This window comes from Trichechus manatus, unplaced genomic scaffold (assembly GCF_000243295.1).
Source record: "Trichechus manatus latirostris isolate Lorelei unplaced genomic scaffold, TriManLat1.0 scaffold00213, whole genome shotgun sequence".
Lineage (NCBI taxonomy): Eukaryota > Metazoa > Chordata > Mammalia > Sirenia > Trichechidae > Trichechus > Trichechus manatus.
In genome coordinates this window covers 490353-512914 of record NW_004444149.1, presented here as the reverse complement: position 1 = coordinate 512914, position 22562 = coordinate 490353, and the positions used below count along the sequence as shown (strand labels likewise).

At 52.9% G+C, this 22562-nt stretch overlaps 2 protein-coding genes across 4 annotated transcripts in view; both read right to left on the bottom strand.

Annotated features, from left to right (window-relative positions):
- Window positions 1–813, bottom strand: part of CRABP2 (cellular retinoic acid binding protein 2) — a 5154-nt gene extending 4341 nt beyond the window's left edge. The window contains exon 1 of the mRNA XM_004388470.1: window positions 603–813. Coding sequence (XP_004388527.1) covers window positions 603–672 — 70 coding nt within the window. The 5' untranslated portion in view covers window positions 673–813. The remainder of the gene's footprint in view (window positions 1–602) is intronic.
- A 12584-nt stretch (window positions 814–13397) lies between these two features.
- Window positions 13398–22556, bottom strand: ISG20L2 (interferon stimulated exonuclease gene 20 like 2). Of its 3 annotated transcripts, XM_004388469.3 has the most exons (5): window positions 22545–22556; window positions 21047–21885; window positions 18662–18862; window positions 16480–17762; window positions 13398–15593 (listed from the first exon to the last, which is right to left on the bottom strand). In XM_004388469.3, the coding sequence occupies exons 2-4, from the start codon at window positions 21779–21781 to the stop codon at window positions 17649–17651; spliced, it is 1050 nt and encodes a 349-aa protein (XP_004388526.1). In that variant the 5' UTR covers window positions 21782–21885; window positions 22545–22556; the 3' UTR covers window positions 13398–15593; window positions 16480–17648. The 3 variants fall into 3 exon arrangements, with proteins under 3 accessions (XP_004388526.1, XP_023598296.1, XP_023598295.1); XM_023742528.1 differs by lacking the exons at window positions 13398–15593; window positions 22545–22556 and adding an exon at window positions 18299–18449 and having other exon boundaries at window positions 17656–17762; window positions 21047–21846; XM_023742527.1 differs by lacking the exons at window positions 13398–15593; window positions 22545–22556 and having other exon boundaries at window positions 17665–18449; window positions 21047–21846.
- Between the last annotated feature and the right edge of the window lie 6 nt (window positions 22557–22562).

Here is a 22562-nt window from a genome sequence, read left to right as displayed (position 1 = left end):
AGTAGGGGGATAGGCAAAGTATAAAGAGCTGAAGGAGGTAGGGGGATGGGGGCCTGGGGCCGAGGATCACCTGGTGGGTGCAGAGGGGTAATGAACCAGAGGGGTAATGAACCTGTTCCCGGATTGAGTTACGAGGGGCGGGAGACACGGGTAAGCAGGCTAGCACGTCTCTGAGGGCCTCGGTTGGGTAGAGACTCAGGCGCTCAACCTGGATGCAGGCTTTGCAGCTCTCGCTGGGGCAGCTTCTGAACGGCCGAGAGCCAGGTGTCCTGGTCAGCCCGGCCAAGGTGCCGAGGCTAGCCCTCCCGCAACCCTCCGGGAAAACCGACTTCGTGCTTCTGGTTTCTACTTGATGCTCAGGCTCTGACTCACCGCTGGAGCTGGCACGGGTGGACGCCCCGCTGGTGAAAGCAGGATTTAGGCATCGGCGCCCAGCGTCCCTGGACCCGGGCGTCCAGCCCCTTTTCCTCGGGATGCAGGCGCCCAGCCTCCCACGCCCTGACTCCGACTCCCTCCTGATCTGAGCCCCCTTTCTTTCTCATCCCACCTCCGAGGACTCCGGCCCCCTGTTGTCCCTCCCGGGCGCTCGGAAACCTCCTTACCCAGCACTTTGAGCAAGTCCTCAAAGTTTTCCGACCGAATGATCTTCCAGTTGCCAGAGAAGTTGGGCATGGTGGCGGCGCGGATGGTGGTCCCCTGAGGTTCTTCGGCTGGAGCACTGGACGCAGAGTCCTCTAGCAGAGATAGACGTTGCCGCCTTCACGGAGTTGCGAGACTCCCGAGCTAGGAAACGACCCAGGGCAACCCCAAAGCCGACGCGGGCACCCGAGCCGACATCTTTTATACCCCTCGTGGGGCCCGCCCCTGCCCGGGAATGTGGTGGCCCCGCCTCCCGTCCCGCCCCCACCCCCAGGGGGGCCCTCAGCGCGGACCCCGCCTCACCACCTCCCTCCTGGCCTCGGGATCTAGCCCCCTGGGTGGACCCAGGGTACGCAGAGGGCCGAGATAGCTAGCTCCAGCGCCAATGGGTGAATAGGGAGGGAGGTGGGCGCAGGGCGAGCACTGGGATTGCCCGAGAGGAGGAGGCGCCGGGACGGGGCTTTTGCGCCTGGCTCTCAGGTCCAGCAGTCTCTGGGCCGCAGGGACGACAAGTCTTGCCTGTTCCCCACCCCTCCCCAATCTGACTCGGCGCACTCGACTTTTTGGCCCCGAACACCCAGTGACCCCACAACCGGGCAAGCGGGCAAAATCCTGGCTCTCAAAGTGGCGCTGGGGAAGGCAACGGGCAGTCGAACTTCGGCTCCACCGAAGCCTGAACTGGATCGGACGGCTAGCTCCGAATTCGGAGAGGGACTGGGGTGCGCTGGGGCTCCCGGGTAGGGCACGTGGTGAGGCAACGGCGCCCCCTGCTGGAACGACTCGAAGGGCTGGGAGGGGGCGCCATCGTGGCTTTCTCTCACCCCTTTCCTCGCCTAACCACAGGCCTGTTCCGCCGGGGCTAGCGCCTGGCGACTCTGGAAGTCCGAGCAGAGTGACTCATTCCTCTTAATCCTCTGAGCAGGCATCGAAGGGTTAAGCAGGAGCCCGGGGCGCAAGGCTAGGGGAGGGCAGAGGTCACAGCCAATCACTTGACACGAGCTCTTTATAAAGGCGCTTTCCGCGTCGCTTCTCTAGCCAGACCCCCGAGGGGGTTGCGGTTGGCGGCGGGGACGGGAGGTGGGAACGAAGGCGGGGAGACCCGGCGCGCTGCGCCGCCACCTAGGTTGGAGGGAAGCTAGGTGCCTGGAGAGAGGGCGGAGCGGGGTCTCAGGTGTCACCTTCCTGAGCCGGAAAAGGGGCAGAAGGAGCAGCTCTGGGAGCGGCTTTGAAGTGTGAGATCAAAGGACAGGGGAGGGCACGGCTCCCCGCGGAGCCCCAAGGGGGAGTGGGCGAGACCCAGATGGCGAGGACCAGGAGACAGAAACAGAAATGAAGGTTAGGCGGGAGCCTCGGAGACAGGCCCCGAGATTCAAGAATAAAACTGTGAAGGAGCGGATCCGGGAGGGATGCAGTGCCCCGAGCGGGCAGAGCCTCCCCGGCCTGTTCAGCGCTGAGGGTCGCCGCCGCTGGGTGGGCCTTGGTGAATGGGCGCGCGTAGCCCCGCTTCCCGAAACACCATTCCGAGCCCCTCTCCCAGCTCCTTCCGCGGTGGGGACAGAAAACCCTGGGTCTCCGCCCTGGCCTCTCCCTGCCAGCGTGGCCAGGGGTGGAGCAGAAGACAGGCTCTCGGAAATCTCCGAGCCCTTACTCTTAGAGCCTGGGAGCAGGCTAGGGTGGGGGTCTCGGCTGGAGTTGAGGAGGAACCCAGAAGAAAGCTAAAGGAGAGGGGCCGGAGGATCTGACCTTGGTGTTGAGAACTGAAGACTGGAGAGGTCTTCAGTCAGGCCTCTGGGCTGTAAAGGGGGAAATCTCTGAATAAGGGAGTGTGCAGAAACAATAAAGCAGCTAGGCTGACTGCAGCAGGAGGGATGGAGGTTAGACTGTAGAAAGAACTTCTTGACGGGGCCCCACCCTAGAATAGCCAATAAACTGTCAAGTTTGAAGAAGGGAGTTGGATGCTTCAGCCTGGTTTGGGGGCCCAGGTTTTGTGTGGGAGAGTTATTTGGGGGCATGGAGAGCCTTGGCTTCAGGAGGTAAGCGGGCAGCAGGTCGAGGGGCTCTTTGAGGAAGGACGGACAAAGGCAGAGGTGGGGGAAGGAAGGGAGGCCCCTGGGGGGTGCTTAGGGCCTGGGGTTGCAGGCGCAGCAGGGGCTCCTCCCCCACCCACCCACCCTGCCGGCTCTGCGTCGCTGTAGGTAAAGGGAGGGGGATTAGGTTTTGACAGTGAAATCAGGCTCCTAGCCAAGGGGGTGAGGAGAGGCTGGGGGAGGGAAGGTGGCGGAAACCGGATTCCTGCTGCCCCTCCTTCCCCCCTCACTGCCTTCTCCCTCTCCCACCCAGAGCATTATGTCCATCTCCACTCCCCTCCAGCCCTCTTGAGCCGCCAGCCAGAGAAGTCCAGTCTCCTGCTCAATAGGCATCCCTCTTATTGTAAAAGAAAGGGGTCCCTGCAGGCAGGCTCCCCGACGACGGCCTTGTGACTAAGGATGTTAAAACCTCACCCAAAAGATGATCACCAGGATGAGGCCCCCTAAACCTCCAGGAGCCCGTAATGGGGATGCGGAGACCCCTTGACACTAGAACAGGGGGAGGGGGACTGGACGGATCTGAGGACACTCGCTGGGGAGGCTGGAACCAGGGAGGGGTGGGCTCCGCGGGGTGGGGGCAGGGAGGCCTGGGTTCACTCCCTTCCCTTCGCTTCCCTGCTTCCCCCACTGGCCAGGAGGCCAGGATTTCCAAAGAGACAGAAGTAAGACAAAGAGAAGTCGGGCTGGAAGGCGAATTCTTTCCAGATACGAGTGTTTGCGGTTTGGCAGCTCTGGGTCTGAGCTCCAGGCGGCCCGGCACTCCAATCCTGGCTGAGGGAGGTGGATAGAGGTCTGAGCAGGGTGCTGAACAGCTAGGGCAGGGGGGCTCAGTCTCCAGCAGCAGCCCAGTTAACCCAAGGGGGCAGGCAGGCATGGGGAGGGGAGGAGGGAGAAGGAGCAGAGGAGGGTGGGGGAGAGTAAGGGCAAGGGGCAGGGGCTGAGGCCCTGGAGCCAGGTGATGGGAGGAGTTTCAGCCGGCACCAGCCATTCAGTCTCGGACAACAACCGGCTTTAATTTCCCGCCGGGATCCATAAGGAGAAGGAATTTCCCAGTGTCGCTGGCCTTTTAATTATGACCAAATGTGCCGCAGATTTGCTCAGGGTGACCCCGTCCCCTCCCTAGGAGCCTCAGTGACACCTCTCTCGAGGCTCTCCCAGGAATTCGGAGACTCAAGTGGGGGCAGGGCGCAAAGTTGATGAGAGAAGCTGGGGGAGCTGAGGCAGGATTGGGGGTGGGGTGGGGAGGAAGCTGACTGAGGCTTGAGAGTGTTAGGAAAGGAACATTCCGGGGCTTTGTTCCCACTGCAGCGTGGCTAAGAGGAAAGTGATGGCTTTGCACCAGAAGGAATGGAGATGGGTTTCTGAAGGTGGAGGGATGTGTGGGTGTGGATTTATGTACAACTGAGGGGCCCAGGGGGCTTGGGAAGAGGAGACCCCCACCCCTCTTTATCACTCCCTCCCAGGCTAGGTAGGGAGGAGAGGCTGACCCGCCTAGCCACTCCCTGGGGAGGGAAGGGTTGACTGGATGAGGAGAGTGGGAGAGTCACTAATCCCTCACCCTTACCACCAACTGAGACCAAGGAGATTCTCTGGCCAAATTCAGCACTTGTAGAAGAATCTCACCCTGAGCATTGTTATTGCATCTGCTGGGTCAGAGGGTTCGTTGGCTGGGAGTCATGTAGAAATTAAACCCAGGTGGGACTGGACACCTGGGTCTTTACTGCCCAGTACAGAGGCAGGAAAGAAGGCAGGACTTCTCCAGAAGGTGGGAAACTGAGATAGAAGAGATGGGTTGGTAGTGGCTGGGACAGGGTGGATTGTACCTCCTGCCCTCTTTGAGCCTCACAGTATTCCACTCAGCACAGAGTGGAGACTCAAGCATCCTGCTTTTCAGTCTGTCCTCAGTACAGAGGGAAGTGATCTAGTCTTGTCTGTCTCACTGGGTTTAGGGACCTAGTCCTTTTCAAATCTGGTACGGTCAGGCTCTGACTCTCCCCAAATGCTATTTCCATTGTAGCAGGATGGTGGGAGTTAGGCCAAAAGAGCTTCCAGAAAACTGAAGTGCTAGCTGGGAGACAGGGTCTGAGATCTAGAAAGAAGGTGACTTCTTTCCCAGAAACATTTGGGTGCAGGGCAGAGACCCTGAGAACTAGGGAGAGACTGGACAGAGACTCCTGAATGAGCTGGAGAAAGGGGCAGCTTGGACGCAAAGGCAGGGGATGACAGTGGCCTCCAGGACCAGCTCCAGGTCTGGCAAAGGGAAGCAGGTGTGGCCCAATAGGGTCAGACTGCAGGGTAGGAGGAGGGGGCTGACTGTAATAGGAGGGATTGCAGTTAGACCAGGAGAGGACCTTCCCAGCACCTAGGCATCCAGGTGGCACCTCTGTTGTTCTTGGCTCTGCACCTTGCTCCCAGCTTCTCCTCAGGGCTGGGCGGGGCTGAGCCGAGGGAGGAGAGAGGCAAGAGGTGAGGAAGCTCTGGCTGAGGACATGTTCGGACTGTGTCTCTGTCCCCAGGAGAGGTCCCTGGCTCTGCTTGGCCTTCTCAGGGGATGTCACAGAGGTGTGGGCAGCCATTGAAGAGCCTGAAGACCCTGCAGAGGGGCAGACAGTTACCGTCGCTGGTCTTGTCCTGGAACCCTGGGGTCTTTGCTTCTTGTCCTTCTGCCTTGGCTTAGTCACCCAGGCATAGGGGCTGTCTCAGTTATCTAGTGCTGCTGTAACAGAAATGCTACAAGTGGATGGCTTTAACAAACACAAATTTATTCTCTCACAGTTTAGGAGGCTAGAAGTCCGAATTCAGGGCGCCAGCGCTCCAGGAGAAGGCTTTCTCTCTCTGTCAGTTCTGGGGGAAGGTCCTTGTCATCAATCTTCTCATGGTCTAGGAGCTTCTTAGCACAGGGACCCCAGGTCCAAAGGAGCTCCCCTCCTGTTCTTCATTTTTGGTGGTAGGAGGTCCCCCTGTCTCTCTGCTCACTTCTTTCTTTTATATTTCAAAAGAGTTTGACTCAAAATACAACCTAATCTTGTAGATTGAGTCCTGCCTCATTAACATAACTGCCTCTAATCCTACCTCATTAACATAATAGAGACAGGATTTACAAGGTATAGGAAAATCACATCACATGACAAAATTGTGAACATTCACACAATACTGGGAATCATGGCCTACCCAAGGTGACACACATATTGGGGGAGGGGGGACACAATTCAATCCATAACAGGGGCTAACTTCTGTCCCCACTCAGACCCTTGCTCACTTTTTCTCCCTATAGTGAGAGACCAAGGTTAGGGCCCCTTCCTCTGGACCTTCCCTGCTTCCTGAAGAACCTCAGGTTGAGGTGGGGATCCAGTGGCCTAGTCTGTGGTGGAAGCTGCCACCATCTAAAGGTGGACAGACCTGGGCCTGAGCCTGGCCAGCTGCGGCTGCCTCCTAAAGAAATCCCCCCAGGGCAGCAGTGCGGGATGGGGAATTCAGTCACACTGTGACCTGCAGTTAAACTCCTCTTGGCTTTTATGATCCAGTTACTAGGGCAGCCGCCTCTCCTACTCCCACCCCCTGCCCTGTACCTTAACCCCCGGCAGCCTGGGGTAGCCGGGAGAAGGTTGTAGCTGGGGCAAGTTCTGCAGGCTGAACGCCTGGGTTTGCGCAGCACCTGGGGAAAGTGATCTGCCCTGGGAAAAGATAAACAGGCTGCAGTCTAGCCTCCACCCCTTCCACGGCTACTCAGGGTGCTGGAGAACCCGAGCCATCTCCCAGACACCTCCTGGAAGAAGAGCTAGGGGTTGAAAGGGCTCCTTCCTGCCCCGACATTAAGATGATCTAGAGTTTCTGGAGGGAGGGAGAGAGATGGGGGGCTGCAGACTGGGTGGGTGCTAGGTCCCCCACTCTGGCCTTGACTGCAGAGGGTAGGCACTGAGCCAGAAAACGAGGTTCTGGGATCTAAGAGAAAAGAGGCAGGAGACAGGGGAGAAGGGCAAGGTCCCAGAGAAGAGGAGGTGATGGGGGGCTAGGTCTGGGCTTTGACATTCTGGGTGGGGACAGAAAGAGGGTCCTGGACTCACTGTCCCTGGCGGGTAGGTAAGAGGGGCTGCTGGGACAGCCTCAGGGAGGAGGCTGGGCTCCTAAAGCTCCCATTTCCATCCTCTCTCTCTCGCCCCCAGTGCAGTTTCTGCCTCCAGGCAATGCGACCCAGTAGTCTAGCCAGCAGCCTGGCTCCCAGGGGTCGATAACCAGCTGAGCTAGGGGCTCCAGGGAAGCTAAAGCCCCAGGAATTGGATAATAAGGACCAGCTTCCTCTACCCTGGGGCCTTTCCTGCTGCAGATCAGACCCAGATCCCGCTGCCCCGCAGGCCCTTGGGGCTAATGGGCCAGACTCCTTGGAGACAGTCAGAGGTGCAAGGGGATTTGATTTGAGCAGAGTAAGGGAGGGCCTCAGGAGCCCAGATTCCTGGTCCCCGCCCCCGCCCTCCCATCCTGAGCAGGCAGCAAATTAAGGCTGGGGCCTTGTCCTTCCAATGACCCCCCACCCCCTCTCCTGATAGCTGGCTAGAGAGATGGGCTGGCGGGGGAGGCCCCAGACTGACGTAGCCCTAATGGCTTTCTCTGGGCAACAAGAACAAAATGGGAAAAAGATGTGTGAGGTGGGAAGCTCTGATTTCCTTTCCCCTGCGGGCACCAGCTCTGGAAAATGTCAGCTGTCAAAGAAAGAGACTGACGAGTCTCCTGACCCCAGCATCCCTACCCCACCCCACTCACTGGGGCCCCCCAGCCTTCCCGATTCCCAGAGGGCACTGAACTACTCCTGTGAATTTCAGAGTTAGCCAGGCTGAGGACGCACCCTGCCCTGACGAAGCCCCCAAGAGCCCCTGGCTGTGACTTCTCTACCAACCTGGGGCAGGGTGTCCGGGCTGGCGCTGTGGAACTTGGGGATCTGCAGGGACATGTCTTGGGGGGATCAAAGGAGCCAGAAGCTCCCGGATTTCACAGCTGCCAACCTCCCCGCCATGGTCTCACGCCTCCTAAATCCCTGAGCTCTGGAACAGTCAGCGCCAGGCTTCCAGATGATCTGGATTTGGGGCTAGTCAGTCTTCCCACAAGCTCATGACAACTGGCCTCGAGGGCAATCCCAAGTCCAGGCCACTCACCCTGTGCTCCATCAGGCTGTTTGTGGCACTTGTGGTCTCTCTGGGCCAAAACCAAAACGCCAAACCCACTGCCATCAAGTCGATGCCGACTCATGGTGACCCTATAGGACACAGTAAAAGTGCTCCATAGGGTTCCCAAGGCTGTAATCTTTACGGAAGCAGACTGTCACATCTTTCTCCCTCGGAGCAGCTGATGGGTTTGAACCACCACCCTTTTGCTTAGCAGCCTAGTGCTTAACCACTGCGCCACCAGGGCTCCTTTCTTTGGGCCAAGTCTCCTCTTCTAAGCTCCCAACCCTGGGTGCTAGACTCCCAGGAGCCCTAGGGAATTGATTCCAAGACTAAGAGGAGGCAGCCCTGCCTTGGGCTGGGGGAGTGAGGCTGGAGATGGGGGGTAGGGGGAGCAGCTCTATCCTAGCAGGAAGCCACTCTGCCTTTACCCAGTCCTGGCCTCTCTGCTCCCACCCCAGCTCCACCCTCCTCTCCTTCAGAAAACCTTCCCAGATCCATCCACTCAGCCACCGTGGGACCCAGCCCTAGCCCTCGGGTTGAGAGCTGTCAGGCTGGCTTAGCTGACTCTGCCTCCTGGGTGTGGGCTCCATTGCCCTCCTGCACCACCCAGCGCTGGGGCAGCCTGCCTGCTTCCTCCTCTGGGTATGGTCTGGATCCCTCTCATGGAATCTTTCCAAAGAAGCCATTGAGCAGGACTCCACTGGGTGAAGGGCCCAGCCTTTGGGGAAGCTGCCTCTGCCTCGGGGTGCCAGACAATGTACGTTTCTGGTGCTGCTCTCCATTCTGTCAGAAGGGGCAGGGTCCCAGGCGTGGCCCCGGGCCTCCTCTGAGAGAGAACGGCACTGACTCTGGGCGCTCCACTGTGCAAGGACTTCGCATGTACTCTCCTGGCGCTGTGTGGTTCCAAAGCTGTGCTTTTAACCACCCATCAACCCTATGCATTCTTTGAAAGGGTTTACTGTATATAATACACAGGATTTCGATAGAGAGAGAGAGGGAAAGTATCTGTAAGAATCTGGCATGGAAAGACAAGCACCATAATCCTCTCCCAGGCTCAACCAAATTCCATTCTGAAGTGTTTATTGTCCTTAATAAGGCAAGAGCCATATGTATTAAAAAAAAAAAGAAAATCAGTAAGTCACCACAGCTAAGAGATGGGAGTGCAAAGGGGGAGTGGAACAAAGCCTTTTGCAGCAGTTCACAAAGGCCAGGGGCTGGCGTGGTGAGGCAGTTGGAGGTGGGAGGCCTGGCTCACCATGATCCTTCTCCTCAGTGGCATGACTAGATGTCACTTACCCATTTATCCACTGCCCCGTCGGTATGCCCAGCGTGTCTGCAGCACATCTTCCTCCCTGGCCGCTCTTGGGTCTGCCACTTCTGAGGGCACACACACTCCCTGAGCACTCTGGTGGGTCAGTGTGTACAGCCCCGAGGATGTCAGCCTTGGGTTCAACATCTGCTCAGCTTCAATCACACGAAAGATCATCCATGGGTGTGTAAAGTTCATCTGTCCCAACTCAGAGCACTTCTCCCTACCTCTACCACTCCCATCATCTCCTGCCTAGGTTACAGCAAGGGCCTCCACACTGGTTCTCTGTTCCTGATCTCGCCCCTTGCAGCAGCCAGAGGGAGCCCTTTAAACTATGTCAGTTTATGCCACTCCTCTACTCAAAACCCTGCAGTGGCTCCCTGTTGCAGGCAAAGTAAAAGCCCAAGACCTTACAATGGTTTATAAGGCCCTGCATTATCCCCTGCATCTCCCCCGCCTTTCTGACCTCATCTCCTGCTGCTCTCTCCCTCGCTTACTCTGCTCCAGCCAAGCCGGTCTCCTTGCGGTTCCTTAAACATACCTAGCATGCTCTTGCCTCAGGGCCTTTGCACCTACCACTTCCTTTGTCTGAAATATTCTTCCCCCAGATATCGACATGACTTGCCTCTTCACTTGTTTCTGGTCTCTGAAATGTCACCTCCTCAGAGAGGTCTTCCCTAAACAGTCCATCTAAACTCTGAAGTACATGTATACCTGTTCTACCTCCTTACTTTTCTTCCTATAACTTATCATTCCCCCACTAGAAAGTTAAGTCCTTATACAGGCTTCACTTGCCTACAACAGTGTCTGGCACATGGTTGGGGCTCAGTAAATACTTGCTGAACAAATGGAAAAAATGTAAACAAATGAATTTTTAGCCAAAGTTCAGCAACCACTCAATGTCTATTAAGGCTCAGAGGAATATTTGATTCTGCCTTTCATTCGCTCTTCATTTAATCATTTAATTGTCTTCATTAGGAGCTTTCATGCATCAAAGAGGTGCACTGAAAAAATGAGGTCTGAAAACGACAGTGACACAGACCTGGCTGAGGCCATAGCCACTTGCTGGGCATGCTCAGAACTTTATCCGCCTCACTGATGTGTCCTCTGTCTCCACTGTCCTTTCATAAAACTCCCCACCTGTCTTAGTCATCTACTGCTGCTATAACAGAAATACCACAAGTGGATGGTTTTAACAAAGAGAAGTTTATTTCCTCACAGTCAAAGTAGACTAGAAGTCCAAATTCAGGGCGTCAGCTCCAGGGGAAGAATTTTTCTCTGTTGGCCTTCTTCTCTTCGGTGTTCCCCTCAACTAGGAGCTTCTCTGCGCAGGGACCCCAGGTCCAAAGGACGCGCTCTGCTCCTGGCACTGCTTTCTTGATGGTATGAGGTCCCCAATTCTCTGCTTGCTTCCCTTTCCTTTTATCTCTTGAGAGATAAAAGGTGGTGCAGGCCACATCCCAGGGAAACTCCCTTTATATTGGATCAGGGATGTGACCTGGGTAAAGGTGGTGTGTGTTACAATCCCACCCTCATCCTCTTTAACATAAAATTACAATCACAAAATGGAGGCCAACCACACAATTCTGTGAGGCCCAGACAAATTGATATACACATTTTTGGGGGGACATAATTCAAACCATGACACCACCCCACTTTGAGGGTCATGCCGTATACCTACTCCATCTTCTACTCCTCATTTTCTGCATCTGTCACTGCAGACCTAGCTCAGGCGTCCAATCTTCCTCTGCTCCCAATTCTGCAGCAACCTGGGGGCCTCCAATACTTATGTAGCAGCTTCTCCTCTCAGTTCCTGACTCGTGGACTCTAACAAATGCAACAGCTTCCCTAATAAACCAACAAATGCAACACTTGGTTGAATTTCAGACCACATCCTGTCCTCCCATTGCAGCCTGCACAGCCCCAACCATTTAAACTCTCCACTTCTGTATTTGTGCAGCTGAATGATACTAGGGAAAAACACCCCTCACAACCAGCTCACAGTGCCCCCTGCAAATTCAGTTTGACTCCACTTGGGAGCTTCAACATTGCTCAGCAGCCCTTCCTTGGGTTCTTGGCCAGCTCACTCTTTCCAATTTTTCTCAGTGGCTTCTCCAAACTGTATTTTTTCTGAGTTTCTGACCCACTGGCTTCTGCCTCATACTCACAGACCACTCTGCCTCCCATCAGGGTCACTAGGTGATAATCACTTTATTCCATTAGCATTCTGGAACCTATCCATCTGCCCTCACTCTTTTCTCTTTCCTTTCTGTCTTAGAAGACAAGGTGTCCCTATTGCTGACCAAAGCTGAGCTGGGGATCCCACCTCCCCTACTCTTTTGGGATCCACTATAGCATTCACCTGCGCCTCCCCAGCCACCTTGTCCTCTACTGACACCATCCCTTAGTGTGGTGTGATTACTTTTGTGTGTGTCCTTTCTAGCCATGGTCTTTTAACTCCCACCCAGGTGACAGGGCGGGCCTGTGCGATAGGGTAATTGTGGCCCACCAAGGGGACTGGTCAGTTTTGCCTTAAAAGAGAGCCAATTCCAGAGCAGAGAGGAGGATCCTACATCATCAAGAGCAACCAGGAGCAGAGTGTGTTCTTTGGATCCTGGATCCCTGAGCTGAGAAGTTCCTGGAAGCAGGAGATCGAGAGAGTGAGAACAAGCTGTAACCCTGAAGACGGTGAGAAGTGGTGCCAGGAGATACCTGGCAGCAGGAGACAGCGCAGTGGGCTTCCCAGCCCACAGAGAGAGAAAGCTGAGTGCCTTTGGGGAGAGGCCTGGAGCCAGGGAGAGGCGTGCCTGTGAGCGCCGTTGGTAAGAGGCCATCCTGATGGAAGAACTGTATCCTGAGTGTTCTTGAGACTGAATTAACTGTTGCTTCCCTACTAAACCCCACAATTGTTGAGTATGGTCTTCTGTGAGTTGTGTGTGGCCACTGCAATGAATTATTGAACACAACAGAGAAGTAGAGGGTGCTGTGGGAGGGACGGTTGGTGTCAGAATTGGTAAAGATGGCGGAGAAAGGAAGTATGTCTGACCGCTGCCTCATAGGAATCAGCCTTGGGCTGTTGATCTTGATTCTCCTTCCCCCTTGTGGGAAGCCATTTTTACACTCAGCATCTTTAGATCTCTCACCCTTGTGAGTGCCCTCATCTGCTTCCCTTCAGAGCCAAGAAAGAGCCATCCACACCCACCTTCTCCGTTTCCTCACCTCCAATTTATTCTTCAACCTATTTCTTCTGCGACTCTCCCTGACTCCACCACACACAGATGCGGGTCACCAAATTGCTACAACAAATAGGCCTTTCCTTGGTGTTACTAGCTCTCCTCCCTCCTGCAAAGTCTCCTTAGTTTTCCTCTTACCTGCCTGGTATTCCTCTCTTAGGCTTTGTGGTGCAGTGAATTATTTAATATGGCCCTTCTAGCCATAGTCTTTGTAACTTGCACCAAATGATGGGGTGGGACTATGTAAATAAGGTGCTTGTGGTCACCAAGGGGACTGGATAGCCTGCTAATAGTGTAAATAAGGTGCATGGCACCCTTGTCGGGGAGTGGGACCATGCAAATAAGGTGTATGGAATTCTAATGAGGGGATTGGTCAATTTTGCTATCCTGCCAGGTTTAAAAGAGAGCCAATCCCAGAGCAGAGGGGGACTCACTACCACCAAGAAAAGCTAGGAGTGAAAGATGTCCTTTAGACCCAGAATCCCTGTGCTGGTAACCTCCTAGATCCAGGAGACAGAGAGAGAGAGAGCTGTTAACACCAGAGATGGCAAGAAGCAGCAGAACCAGTGGGCTCCCTGGCCCACGGGCCAAGAACACTGAGCGCCTTCGGACAGGAGGGTGCTGGTGGAGTGGGGTGCCTCTGGGCACTTCTTGGCAGAGGTAGGCTTGCCAAGCCACAAAGCAAGAGAGCTGAGTGGCTTTGGGCCAAGGCTTACTGGTGGAGTGGGGTGCCCCCTGACACTTATTTGTGGAGCTAAAGAGCTTTGTAACACTTGCCCAAGCAGGACAGAGGCCTGGCCGAGAGACCAAGGGCCAGAGAAAGGCCTACCTGCAGGCACAGCTGAGAAGAGGCTGTCTTGATGGAAGAACTGTATCCTGAGTGTTCCTGAACCTGAACTGTAACCTATTATTCCCTAATAAACCCTATAATTGTATGATCTGTGAGTTCTGTGTGGCCATTGCAATGAATTATCGAACCCAGCAGTAGAAAAGTGCAGTGGGAGAGACAGATGGCATCAGAATTGGTGAAAAGGTTGGAGGGCAGAGGCATGTCTGACCTCCACCGCATAGGAACCAGCTTTGGGTTGATGCTGATGGTGAGTCTTCCTCCCTCTCGTGAAGTTAGAGGAGGTCAGACGCTACCCACTGTATTTTCACATTGGCTTTTTTTCCTCCAGCAGCCTGTGAGTACTGGTATTTCTCAAGATTCTGACCCTGACCTTCTCTATATACCCTCTCTGAAAGGCCTCATCCCAATCCAAGGGTTCCATCCCATTACTACACTGTTGGCCCTAAGCCTGTTTCTAGGCCCAGATCTCTTTGCTTCGCTTAGCTCCATTCTAGTTTATTCAGCTGCTAACTGGACATCTCCATTTGGGAATCTTCAGGCAGCTCAAAGTCAACCTGATCAAAATCCAACTCATCTTCTTCCCCCATCATACTCTCCATCTTGGCAAGTGGTACCACTACTTCCCATTCACCCTAATTCAGAAACATCAAATCAACCTTTTATCCTCTTGCCCTGACCTGTAAGTCCTGTTGATTCTGCCTCCCCACTGATGCTTATATGCATCCTCCCACTTCATTGATTCAGGCCTCCCTCATGGCTCATCCAATTTATGCCAGCAGACTAACCCCTCTCCTGGCCCTTTTCCAATCCAGCTTCCACTTGGCTGCCAACTTTGTCATCCTACAATACAAATCTGATCACATCACTCCCCTGCTTTAAATCCTTCAATGACTGGACAGCACTTGCCACAGCCCACTGAGATTATTTTACTCCTTTCTCCTCTTCAGGTTGCTGGAAGCATCTAGGGGACAGAGACAATGGTCTGTTTCTCCAATGCCTAGCACATGCCTGGCACACAGCAGGTGCTCAATAAATATTTCAGTGGAAGGATTCCAAGTCTCTCCAGATGCCACTTGGATGTGTTAACAGCAGAGTAGGGCAGTGGTTAAGACAGGCAGACCTGGCAAGTTTGAATGCCAGCACTGCCAACTTCCAGCTAGTTGGCCTGAAGGTTTCTTACCTTTTGTCCGCCTCAATTTCCTCAACTGTAAAATTAGGATAATACCACCTACCTTACAGAGAATGAGATAACGTACATAAGGAGCTTAACAGGGAGAACACAAAACCACCAAACCAGCTGTAATCAAGTTGATTCTGACTCACGGCGACCCCATGTGTTTCAGGATAGAACCGTGCTCCGTTGGGTTTTCAATGGCTGAGTGTTTGGAAGTGGATTGCCAGGCCTTTCTTCTAAGGAACCTCTGGGTGGATTTGAATTGCCAACCTTTCAGTTAGCAGCCAACACTTAACCATTTGCACCACGCAGGGACTCCTAGCAGAGAAGCGCTCAATAAATGGTTGCTATTATTACTAATTATAGTAACCATCAGTTAAACATCAAGGTTAGAAAGAATCCTGGGATGTTGATGCTAGAACTACTGAGGCTCCAAGAGGCAAAGTGACTTCCTCCTAGTCACAAATTTAGTCAGTGGCAAAAATCAAACTTGGAACCCAGTATCAATACAATGTAACTTGCCATTAAGCTGTCAGCTGTTCAGTGGAGTTGCTCTACAGAATAAAGCAAAAGTGCTTTGTGAGCCACAATGTACAGACTGTAGATGTAGATCATACACGCACCTGGCACACTGTATACATGAGTGTTTGCCTCTCTAAACTTGAACTTGGGCTACTATGCCCTGGCGGCAGGTTCCCAATTACAGTATGGTTGATCTTTTCTGAAGTCAACTATGATCATCTGTTAGAACTAGAAATCAAATGATACCTCCCTGGAGCCTTCGCTCAATCACTGATTCTTACGGGTGGAAGGAGTGGCAGTACTATCGCCTGAAATTTCAAATCACACACCCTCCCCCCTTCTGAGACCCTTTATCGAGCCCTGGTGGCACAGTGCTTAAGAGCTTGGCTGCTAACCAAAATGTTGGCAGTTCAAATCCACCAACGGCTCCTTGGAAACCCTACGGGGCAGTTCTACTGTCCTATAGGGGCACTATGAGATGGAATTGACTCGACTGCAATGGGTTGTTAAGTGAAGTTTTAGACTCACAAGTTGGGGAGGATACGGTTCTCACACCCTTTGCCCCTTCCCTCTCTCACCTGCAGAAGGGGTCTATCAGCAATAGAAAACATCATTAGGCTCTGAAAAGAATGAATATTATTAGTAAGAGATTTTGTTTTGTCATGTACATGTTTCAATCAGAAGGACCTTAGATTTAAGACAAAACAGTACTTGGTTCGGACTCAGGTAGTGATATACAATGGGTGGTGCCTGTGGGACAGCAGCTAGAGGAAGCCGGGACCTTGGGAACAGGAAAGGAAGGAGACTCAAGTACAGGAGATCTCCAGGCACCCTGGCAAGGTGGGCTGCGCTCTGACCAGAAGGTGTGATGAGGGGAAAGGATACGTCTGCAAGGTTCCTCTGGTCTCCCAGGTGCCCCTTGGTGAGCAAAAGTAAGGCTGAGTGCTTCCAGCATTGAACTGAGTGAGGCCAGGTGCCTTTCTGGACGTAGGGGTGGGGGTGGGTGGAACCTAAGAGCCCGTTTACCAAGACACAAAGCCAGGTTAGTCTCAGCCAACAAGTACCCTAAAAACTGAAGCCAACTGAGAATTTTCCCGCCGTCTTCCCAGTCTACTGAGAACAGTGTCATCAGGACTTGCTTTCCTGTGCATTCCCACTCTCTGGCGTGGTCTCTCTGGACTCGCACCTACAGCTGTATGAGGGCACCTCTTTGAAACAGTCCTCAGCATTATGTATGTTGGGCTCAACAGGAGCCAACTTGCTCTGTGCTCAACAGCTGCCTGTGCAAGCAGATCCTGCGATGCAGGACATGCCACCAAGGTCGTGTCTGGGTCCGGTCTGTCTGCAAGAAATTCCTTCTATAGGCAGCCATGACCGTGACTCTGGGCCCTGGAACCAGCCCAGCCACTCAAGAGGGCACAAGTCCTGATGTTTACATGGAGTCTGCATTCTCCCAAGACACTGAACAGACAGTAACCCCAAAGAGAAGCCAGGCCAGTGACTCACCTTCCCGAGATGACAATGTGTATCACTGAGGAGGAGCTGGCAGCAGCGACCAGGGTGGTGTCATTGACACACGTCCTCCCCTGCTGTCCCTCCCGCAGGCCCCCTCTGATTCACTCTCATTACACACCCTCTTGTGTGAGGGTGCCTGTATGGCTTGGGGTGTCCTTTTGGGTGTGCTCACTGATTTGTGGTAGGGACGAGGACAATGCACTCGAGCACAGGGGTTACACACAAAGGCTCAGTCAGTGCTTCTCGACGAGTTCCAGAACACAAAGGCCCCAGCTAGTGCCAGAGACCCTGGGAGCCCCTTTACACAACTATAGCCCACACAAGACCTGCGACAAAGCTATGGAACATAAAATTAACAATCCCACACAATTGTTCTTACATTATAAAATTTTATCAAACGAGTTAATTTGCGTTTTTAGAAGCTTGGGTCGGCAGGGTGAAAGAAGACTAAAAATCATTAAAAACAGTTTAAATTCTTTTTTAACCTCAGAGGAACCTGAATTAAATAAGTCCTCAGGAAAGAGACTGATTTCCTAAATTAGAAAAGTTGGTTTCCAAGCTATGCTCTCTTACCTCTATTGCTTGTAGCCCTAAGGAGAACTAAACCTCACCAGGGATGGTTCCTCTGGAAGTTACTGTGGGAAGAACAAGCAATATCCAGACACAGGCCAGGTGGAGACTCTGAGTCAAAGGGACAGAGTCTATGACATGTAATGTGACCATACAGTTTAGCATCCAAACCAGGATACTTCTGACAGGGAAAGATGGTGCTATCAGTTACTCAAGGATAAACGGCATGAACTGGGACACGTGGCCACCCTAGTGACGAGGCAGTTGGGAAAATTACATTTCCCAGTATGCCTTGTCCCTTGAACGTCAAAAAGCTTGACTGTAGCAAAGCACCCTGGGACCCGTAGTTAGCACCACTTAAGAGGTAAACAGTATAGGGCTGGGTTCTGACGTGGAGGGTTCCCACTTCCAGGGGACACTTAACCAGACACAGAACTCAACATCTGAGGCGAAGTCTCAATCGATATTAAGTCTGGGGAGCCTGCCTAGCTCCCGACGGTGTGGAGCTGGTGGAGCTGTCCATTGGTACATTGCCTGTCTCTCTTGGGTGCTGCTTCTACCTCCCCACATCACTAGCGTCCCCACTGCTGCTAGTCTTCTGGGGGGTTCTGGGCCAGGTGCTGTTCCCATTCCACTTCAACCAACTTATACAGCTCCATGGTGGCCTGGGCGTCTTCCACAGAGGAATGTCCACTTTTCCCAACCTGAATAAGGAAGGAAGAGAAGAGGATAAGGCTGTAAAGGATTCTCCACCCCCTCAGTCATACCCCAACGCACGCATACATGCACGCTCTTCTGCAGAGTTAGTGGCCTATGAAGATGATTCTGGCGGGGCCCTGGTCCCGCTCCTTAACAGCCTCTGTTACAGTCTACTTCCATCCTTTCTGTGGCAAAATGTGTATGCCGTATCATTCTACGTTCTGTAGAGACAGAACATAGCAGGTCTTCTTTTAGCTGCCTCTCCCAAGGGGTCCTGGCCCTTAGCTCTGGGGGTCTGGGAAGCAGGGAGTCTGTAAAGGCTGGTGTTTCTCTACAACTGACGAGAAAACAGAAGCTCTCAGAGCTGGAAAGGATGGTGGGGAATCATGGAGTTCAACACGAGGAAGGAGTCCCTCCCCAGTAACATCTAACAGCAGGAGGTCACCTTCTTTTTTTCTAATTGCTCTCTATGTGCTTTGTATGTCCACACCCTCCTGCCAGGCCGGGCGCCCCTGTTTTGACCGCCAAACACGTAACATACATAAGAGGTGCTTGCATCATGATGGGGTCTTTTGGACCACTGCCAACATCTGATTTCCTCTTTCTTAGTTAGAGTTTTATGTCCACTTAAGGTTTTTTTTCCTTTTCCAAAGTGCCCTTCAGCTATCACCTCATTTAGTCCTCAGGAAACTCTATGAAGTAGAGAACAGGAATTACTATTCCGGATAATGTACAGATGGAGAGAGAACACTGGGCCCCTAAGCCCAAAGCTCCTCCCATCAGAGCAGCCCACCCGGATCTCCACCACCAGAGGAACTCTGGGGTCAGAGCCTAGGGCGAGGAAGCAATGAGAGCCTCCACAGCACCCACGCCAGGGGCCTGGCAGCACTTGGGGAGAGGCTACCTGAATGTCCCGGTTCAGCAGCTTCTGCGTGAGACGTTTCAGAGACATGGTAGTATTCTCTGGACAGTCGGCCTTCCGGTTGAGGAGGGGGATATGGGAGGTGTCGCGGGTGAGGGACTTGGGGTGAAAGTACTGGAGGGCTTTGAAGTCGTTGTGGATGGCATGTCCCACCACTATCTTCCCTGTGAGTATCTTCAAGATCTGAAATAGGCGTGGATGGAAAAGCAGTGAGGAGGACGACTCCAAGGTGGAGCCCCATGTCCTCACAGCTCAACATGGTCATCGGCTCTTCTAGGTTCTTTTCCCCAACTGCCTACCTACCTCATTGTTGAACTGCCATCTCCCCTAAGTTCTCCTTCTCCCAAAACCCACCTCCTTTCCTCCAAGTAAAAGCAGGTAATTTCCACAGGGTAGCCCTGATTGGACCTACACTGCCAGTGGCTCCTTTCTTCCTGTTAATTTCCACTCCAATGACAGACTAATTTGCTTTCAGTCCTGAATCATACACATTTGAAATGTTCATGTAACTACTTCAGGACTGGTTTGCTACCTGGCCACATAGAAGTCCTTTATCTGTTATCATTATGCTGGCCTTAGACATGTGACTCATGGAGTCAAAGATGGGTTCCAGAGAGGTAACGGAAGCTCAAAATTACATGCACATACGTATATGTCGCAATGAGTCGGAATCGACTCGACGGCAATGGGTTTAGGTGTGTGTATAGGTATTTTGGCAAGGAAGAGGATCTGTGCTTTCATCAAATTCTCAAAAGGTTTACAAGCTCATAGAAGATTAAGAATCACTTATAGACTGAGGCCGCGGAGGGAAGTGATCAGGTTACCCACGCCCCTGCTGCTTTAACAGAAAGCCGGTCCCTCTGCTTACAGCTCCTCCTGCTCATACCCAGAGCACAATTACCTGTTGCTCAGGAAACTCAGTCACACTAGTTTTGGAACCAAATAATGTCTTAATGTTTCAGAAACTTCAAGTGTGAGGACATATCACCAATGAGGGCAATCAAAGAAAATGCCATGGGCTCTGAAGGCCATTACCAACATGGGGTCCCACACAGGTTGTGAACAAGAGCAAAAGTCCTGGAATAAGTGCTTGGCCTCCCAAGGGGACTACTCTGACGGGGCCAGACTCATTTGGATGTAGCTTAGTTTTACAACCCCAACTTGGGAATTGTGGAAGTGCTTTATAATAAAGTTTAGACATAGTCCAATCAGTTATTTTGTTGCTACCGACTTCACCTATAGTTCACCGTCTACCACCACCCTTTAAACTCAACATATACCAAACCAAGTCCACTGCCGTCAAGTCGATTCCGACTCATGTGCCATCAAGGCTCCCCTCAACACACAGCCCTCATTAAAGGTGAGTAGGTTTGCTGTCTCACACCCACCGTTTTTGCCCCTTCCCAGCCTTTGCTCAAGCTGTGCCCCTTAGGCACAAGGTGTTCTTCAGCTTTTCCTTCTAAGTCCTTTCTGAAAACTAGCCACTTCACTGCTGATGAACCTCCCCCAACTGTCCTGGCATATAAAGAATTCTTGGAACTGAGCGTGTCTAGAGATGACAAAGAAAAAGGAGTTGAAATAGCAAAGAAGTGGACCAAGGGCGCCCTCTGGAGCCCTTCCAAGGTCAGCAGGCTCCTCTTTCTCCCCACTCCTCCACCTTCCTTCCCAGTTCATTTGTGATGCTCCCAGCATCCAGCACGGGCCTTTTTTCTTTTTTCTAGCAAAGAGATTTTTATATCTTTGTTTTCATCTCCTTCAGTGCAGGGCAACTGGCCCAGTTATGCAAATATGCCCCAGTTCCTTCTGTTAACTTTCTACCTTCACCGCCTCAGGCTAGGAAGCCCTCTCCATCTCTCCGCTCTCAGCCAGAGGCTCCAACTCTACCAGGCATTACCACATTGCGCCCGTTCACCCGGCCCCCAAGTCTGCTGCTCTGTCCAGTTTCATCACTGGCTGTTATTTCTCTATGCAGATTCCCACTTGCCCAGATCAGGATTCCACCTGGGACCTAAAATAAGTGGGCTAATAAAGTCTAGTCAATGAAAACGCTACAGATCACAACAATCATGGGGATGGCGCAGGATCGGGGAGCGGTTCCTTCTGTTGTGCATGGGACTGCTGAGTCCGGGGCCAGCTCAACAGGCAGCTAACAACAACAACAAATGAAGTCTGTTACACCAACGGATCGTAACCTTCCTGCCTTTCATCACAACTCACCCTAACAGAAAACCTTCTTCATCATCTAGCACTCCTCTCCCTCCTTCGACAATCCTTTGGCACCTTCCCAGGGTGATATCGTTTGCTGAAAAATGACTGGGACCTCTCCCCACCCACCTTACTGACAGCAGCATGCCCCAGGCCCCTCACCTGGCTCCGAGCAATCTTGAAGGGTGTAGCATTCACCATGTGCTGCTTCCGGATACCACTCCACCTGGTCCGGTAGTCCACAATGTGGCAGGGGGGAAGGATGTACTCATCATAAAGCACGTCACCATCGTAGCTGACAATGCTACATCGAGCCAAGGAACTGACATGTCCCTTGGGCCCTGTGCCCACCATCTCACAGTCAACTGCCACCATCTTCCTTGGCATCTCCTGGGATACTCCAGGGCAGTTATTCTCTGAGTGAGCTGGAGTGGAGTTCTGGGAGGCATTCTTCTGAGGGGGGTTCTTCTGCGGATGCTTTTTCTGGGAGCAGACTAGGTGGGTCTTAATCTTTGGAAGGGCACTCTGGAACTCCCCCAGCAAATCTACTTTAGCTGCAACAGAATGACCCTCCTGTGAAGGGGCAGGGGTCAGCCAAGGCACTGTAGCTTTCTTGTCCAGGGACTGCTCTGATCCACTGCTGGAGGCGGCTGTCTTTTTCTTTTTTGGGAGAGGAGGGACCTTCCAAGTGCCATCGACTTTAGCAGTCTCCTCTTTCTTTGGAGAGTCTGAGTGCAACCTAGCCACCTTGCCAGGGGGCTGCTTTTTCTTACTCAGGAGGCCCTTCCGTTCCAAGAACCGCCGCTTCTTGACAAAATTTTGGTGCTTGGAATTCCCCTCTAAGGCCTTTTTCGGAGGAGGTTCCCCAAAATCCAGATTGAGGAGTAAGGTAGACATGAAGACAGTGGATGCGAGCAGAGCAGCTTACAGATGAAAGGAGAACAGGGGACTCATTCTCTGCTGAATCCCACAGACTGGCATCTGGAGGTTTGTAGTACAGCCTGGGGAAGAAAGTGACCCCTGATAATTGAGCCCACAGGCCTAGAAGAAATGAGATACAACAGATCTCTGTAGGACTCAAGGGAGGAAAGTTGGACATCAGAGCAACCTCTGAGATAGAGGCGGAACGACACTGCAACGTGACATGATGGAAGGAACGTTGGTCTGAGTCAGGAAGCCTGGATTCTAGCGAACCCCAATTCACTACCCATATGGTCTTAGGAAGGTCATTCCCCCTCTTTTGGTCTCAGTCTTATTTGCAAACTGAGGGGGTTGTAGGGCCCACCATAGTTCGAACTCTCTGTGCGTCTGGAAAACCAGAATAGGAGAGCTTTATAAAGCTTTGCCCAGGTAGACAGCGTCCAAGCATCCTCGAAAGCAGGAAGCAGCATGGCATAAACGACCTCTAGATTACCCAGGTATACCAGGGCAGGACGCATGAATAGAGATACAAATCTAGGCACCCCTTTTCCTCGGCTCCAGGTGGGGGAATCTCACATGCACCTCACGCAAGTCTTTCCTTCTCCCAAGAAAGGAGCCTTGACGCCATATACTAGCAGTGGGGGAAATCAGGCTCGAGGGAGCCCACCCCGGCGAGCACACTGTGACGGTCCCCGCCGCGGAGACTGTGCCCTGTTCGGCCTGGCGCTCACATACCTACCTCCTAGACGGGCTCCGC

Coding starts and splice junctions, on each gene's coding strand:
- ISG20L2 (XM_004388469.3), bottom strand. CDS start 21,781: ATGTCTACCTTACTCCTCAATCTGGATTTTGGGGAACCTCCTCCGAAA. Junction 18,863..21,046: donor TCAAGATTGCTCGGAGCCAG/GTGAGGGGCCTG, acceptor CGCCTATTTCAG/ATCTTGAAGATACTCACAGG. Junction 17,763..18,661: donor TGCTGAACCGGGACATTCAG/GTAGCCTCTCCC, acceptor TTCCTTATTCAG/GTTGGGAAAAGTGGACATTC.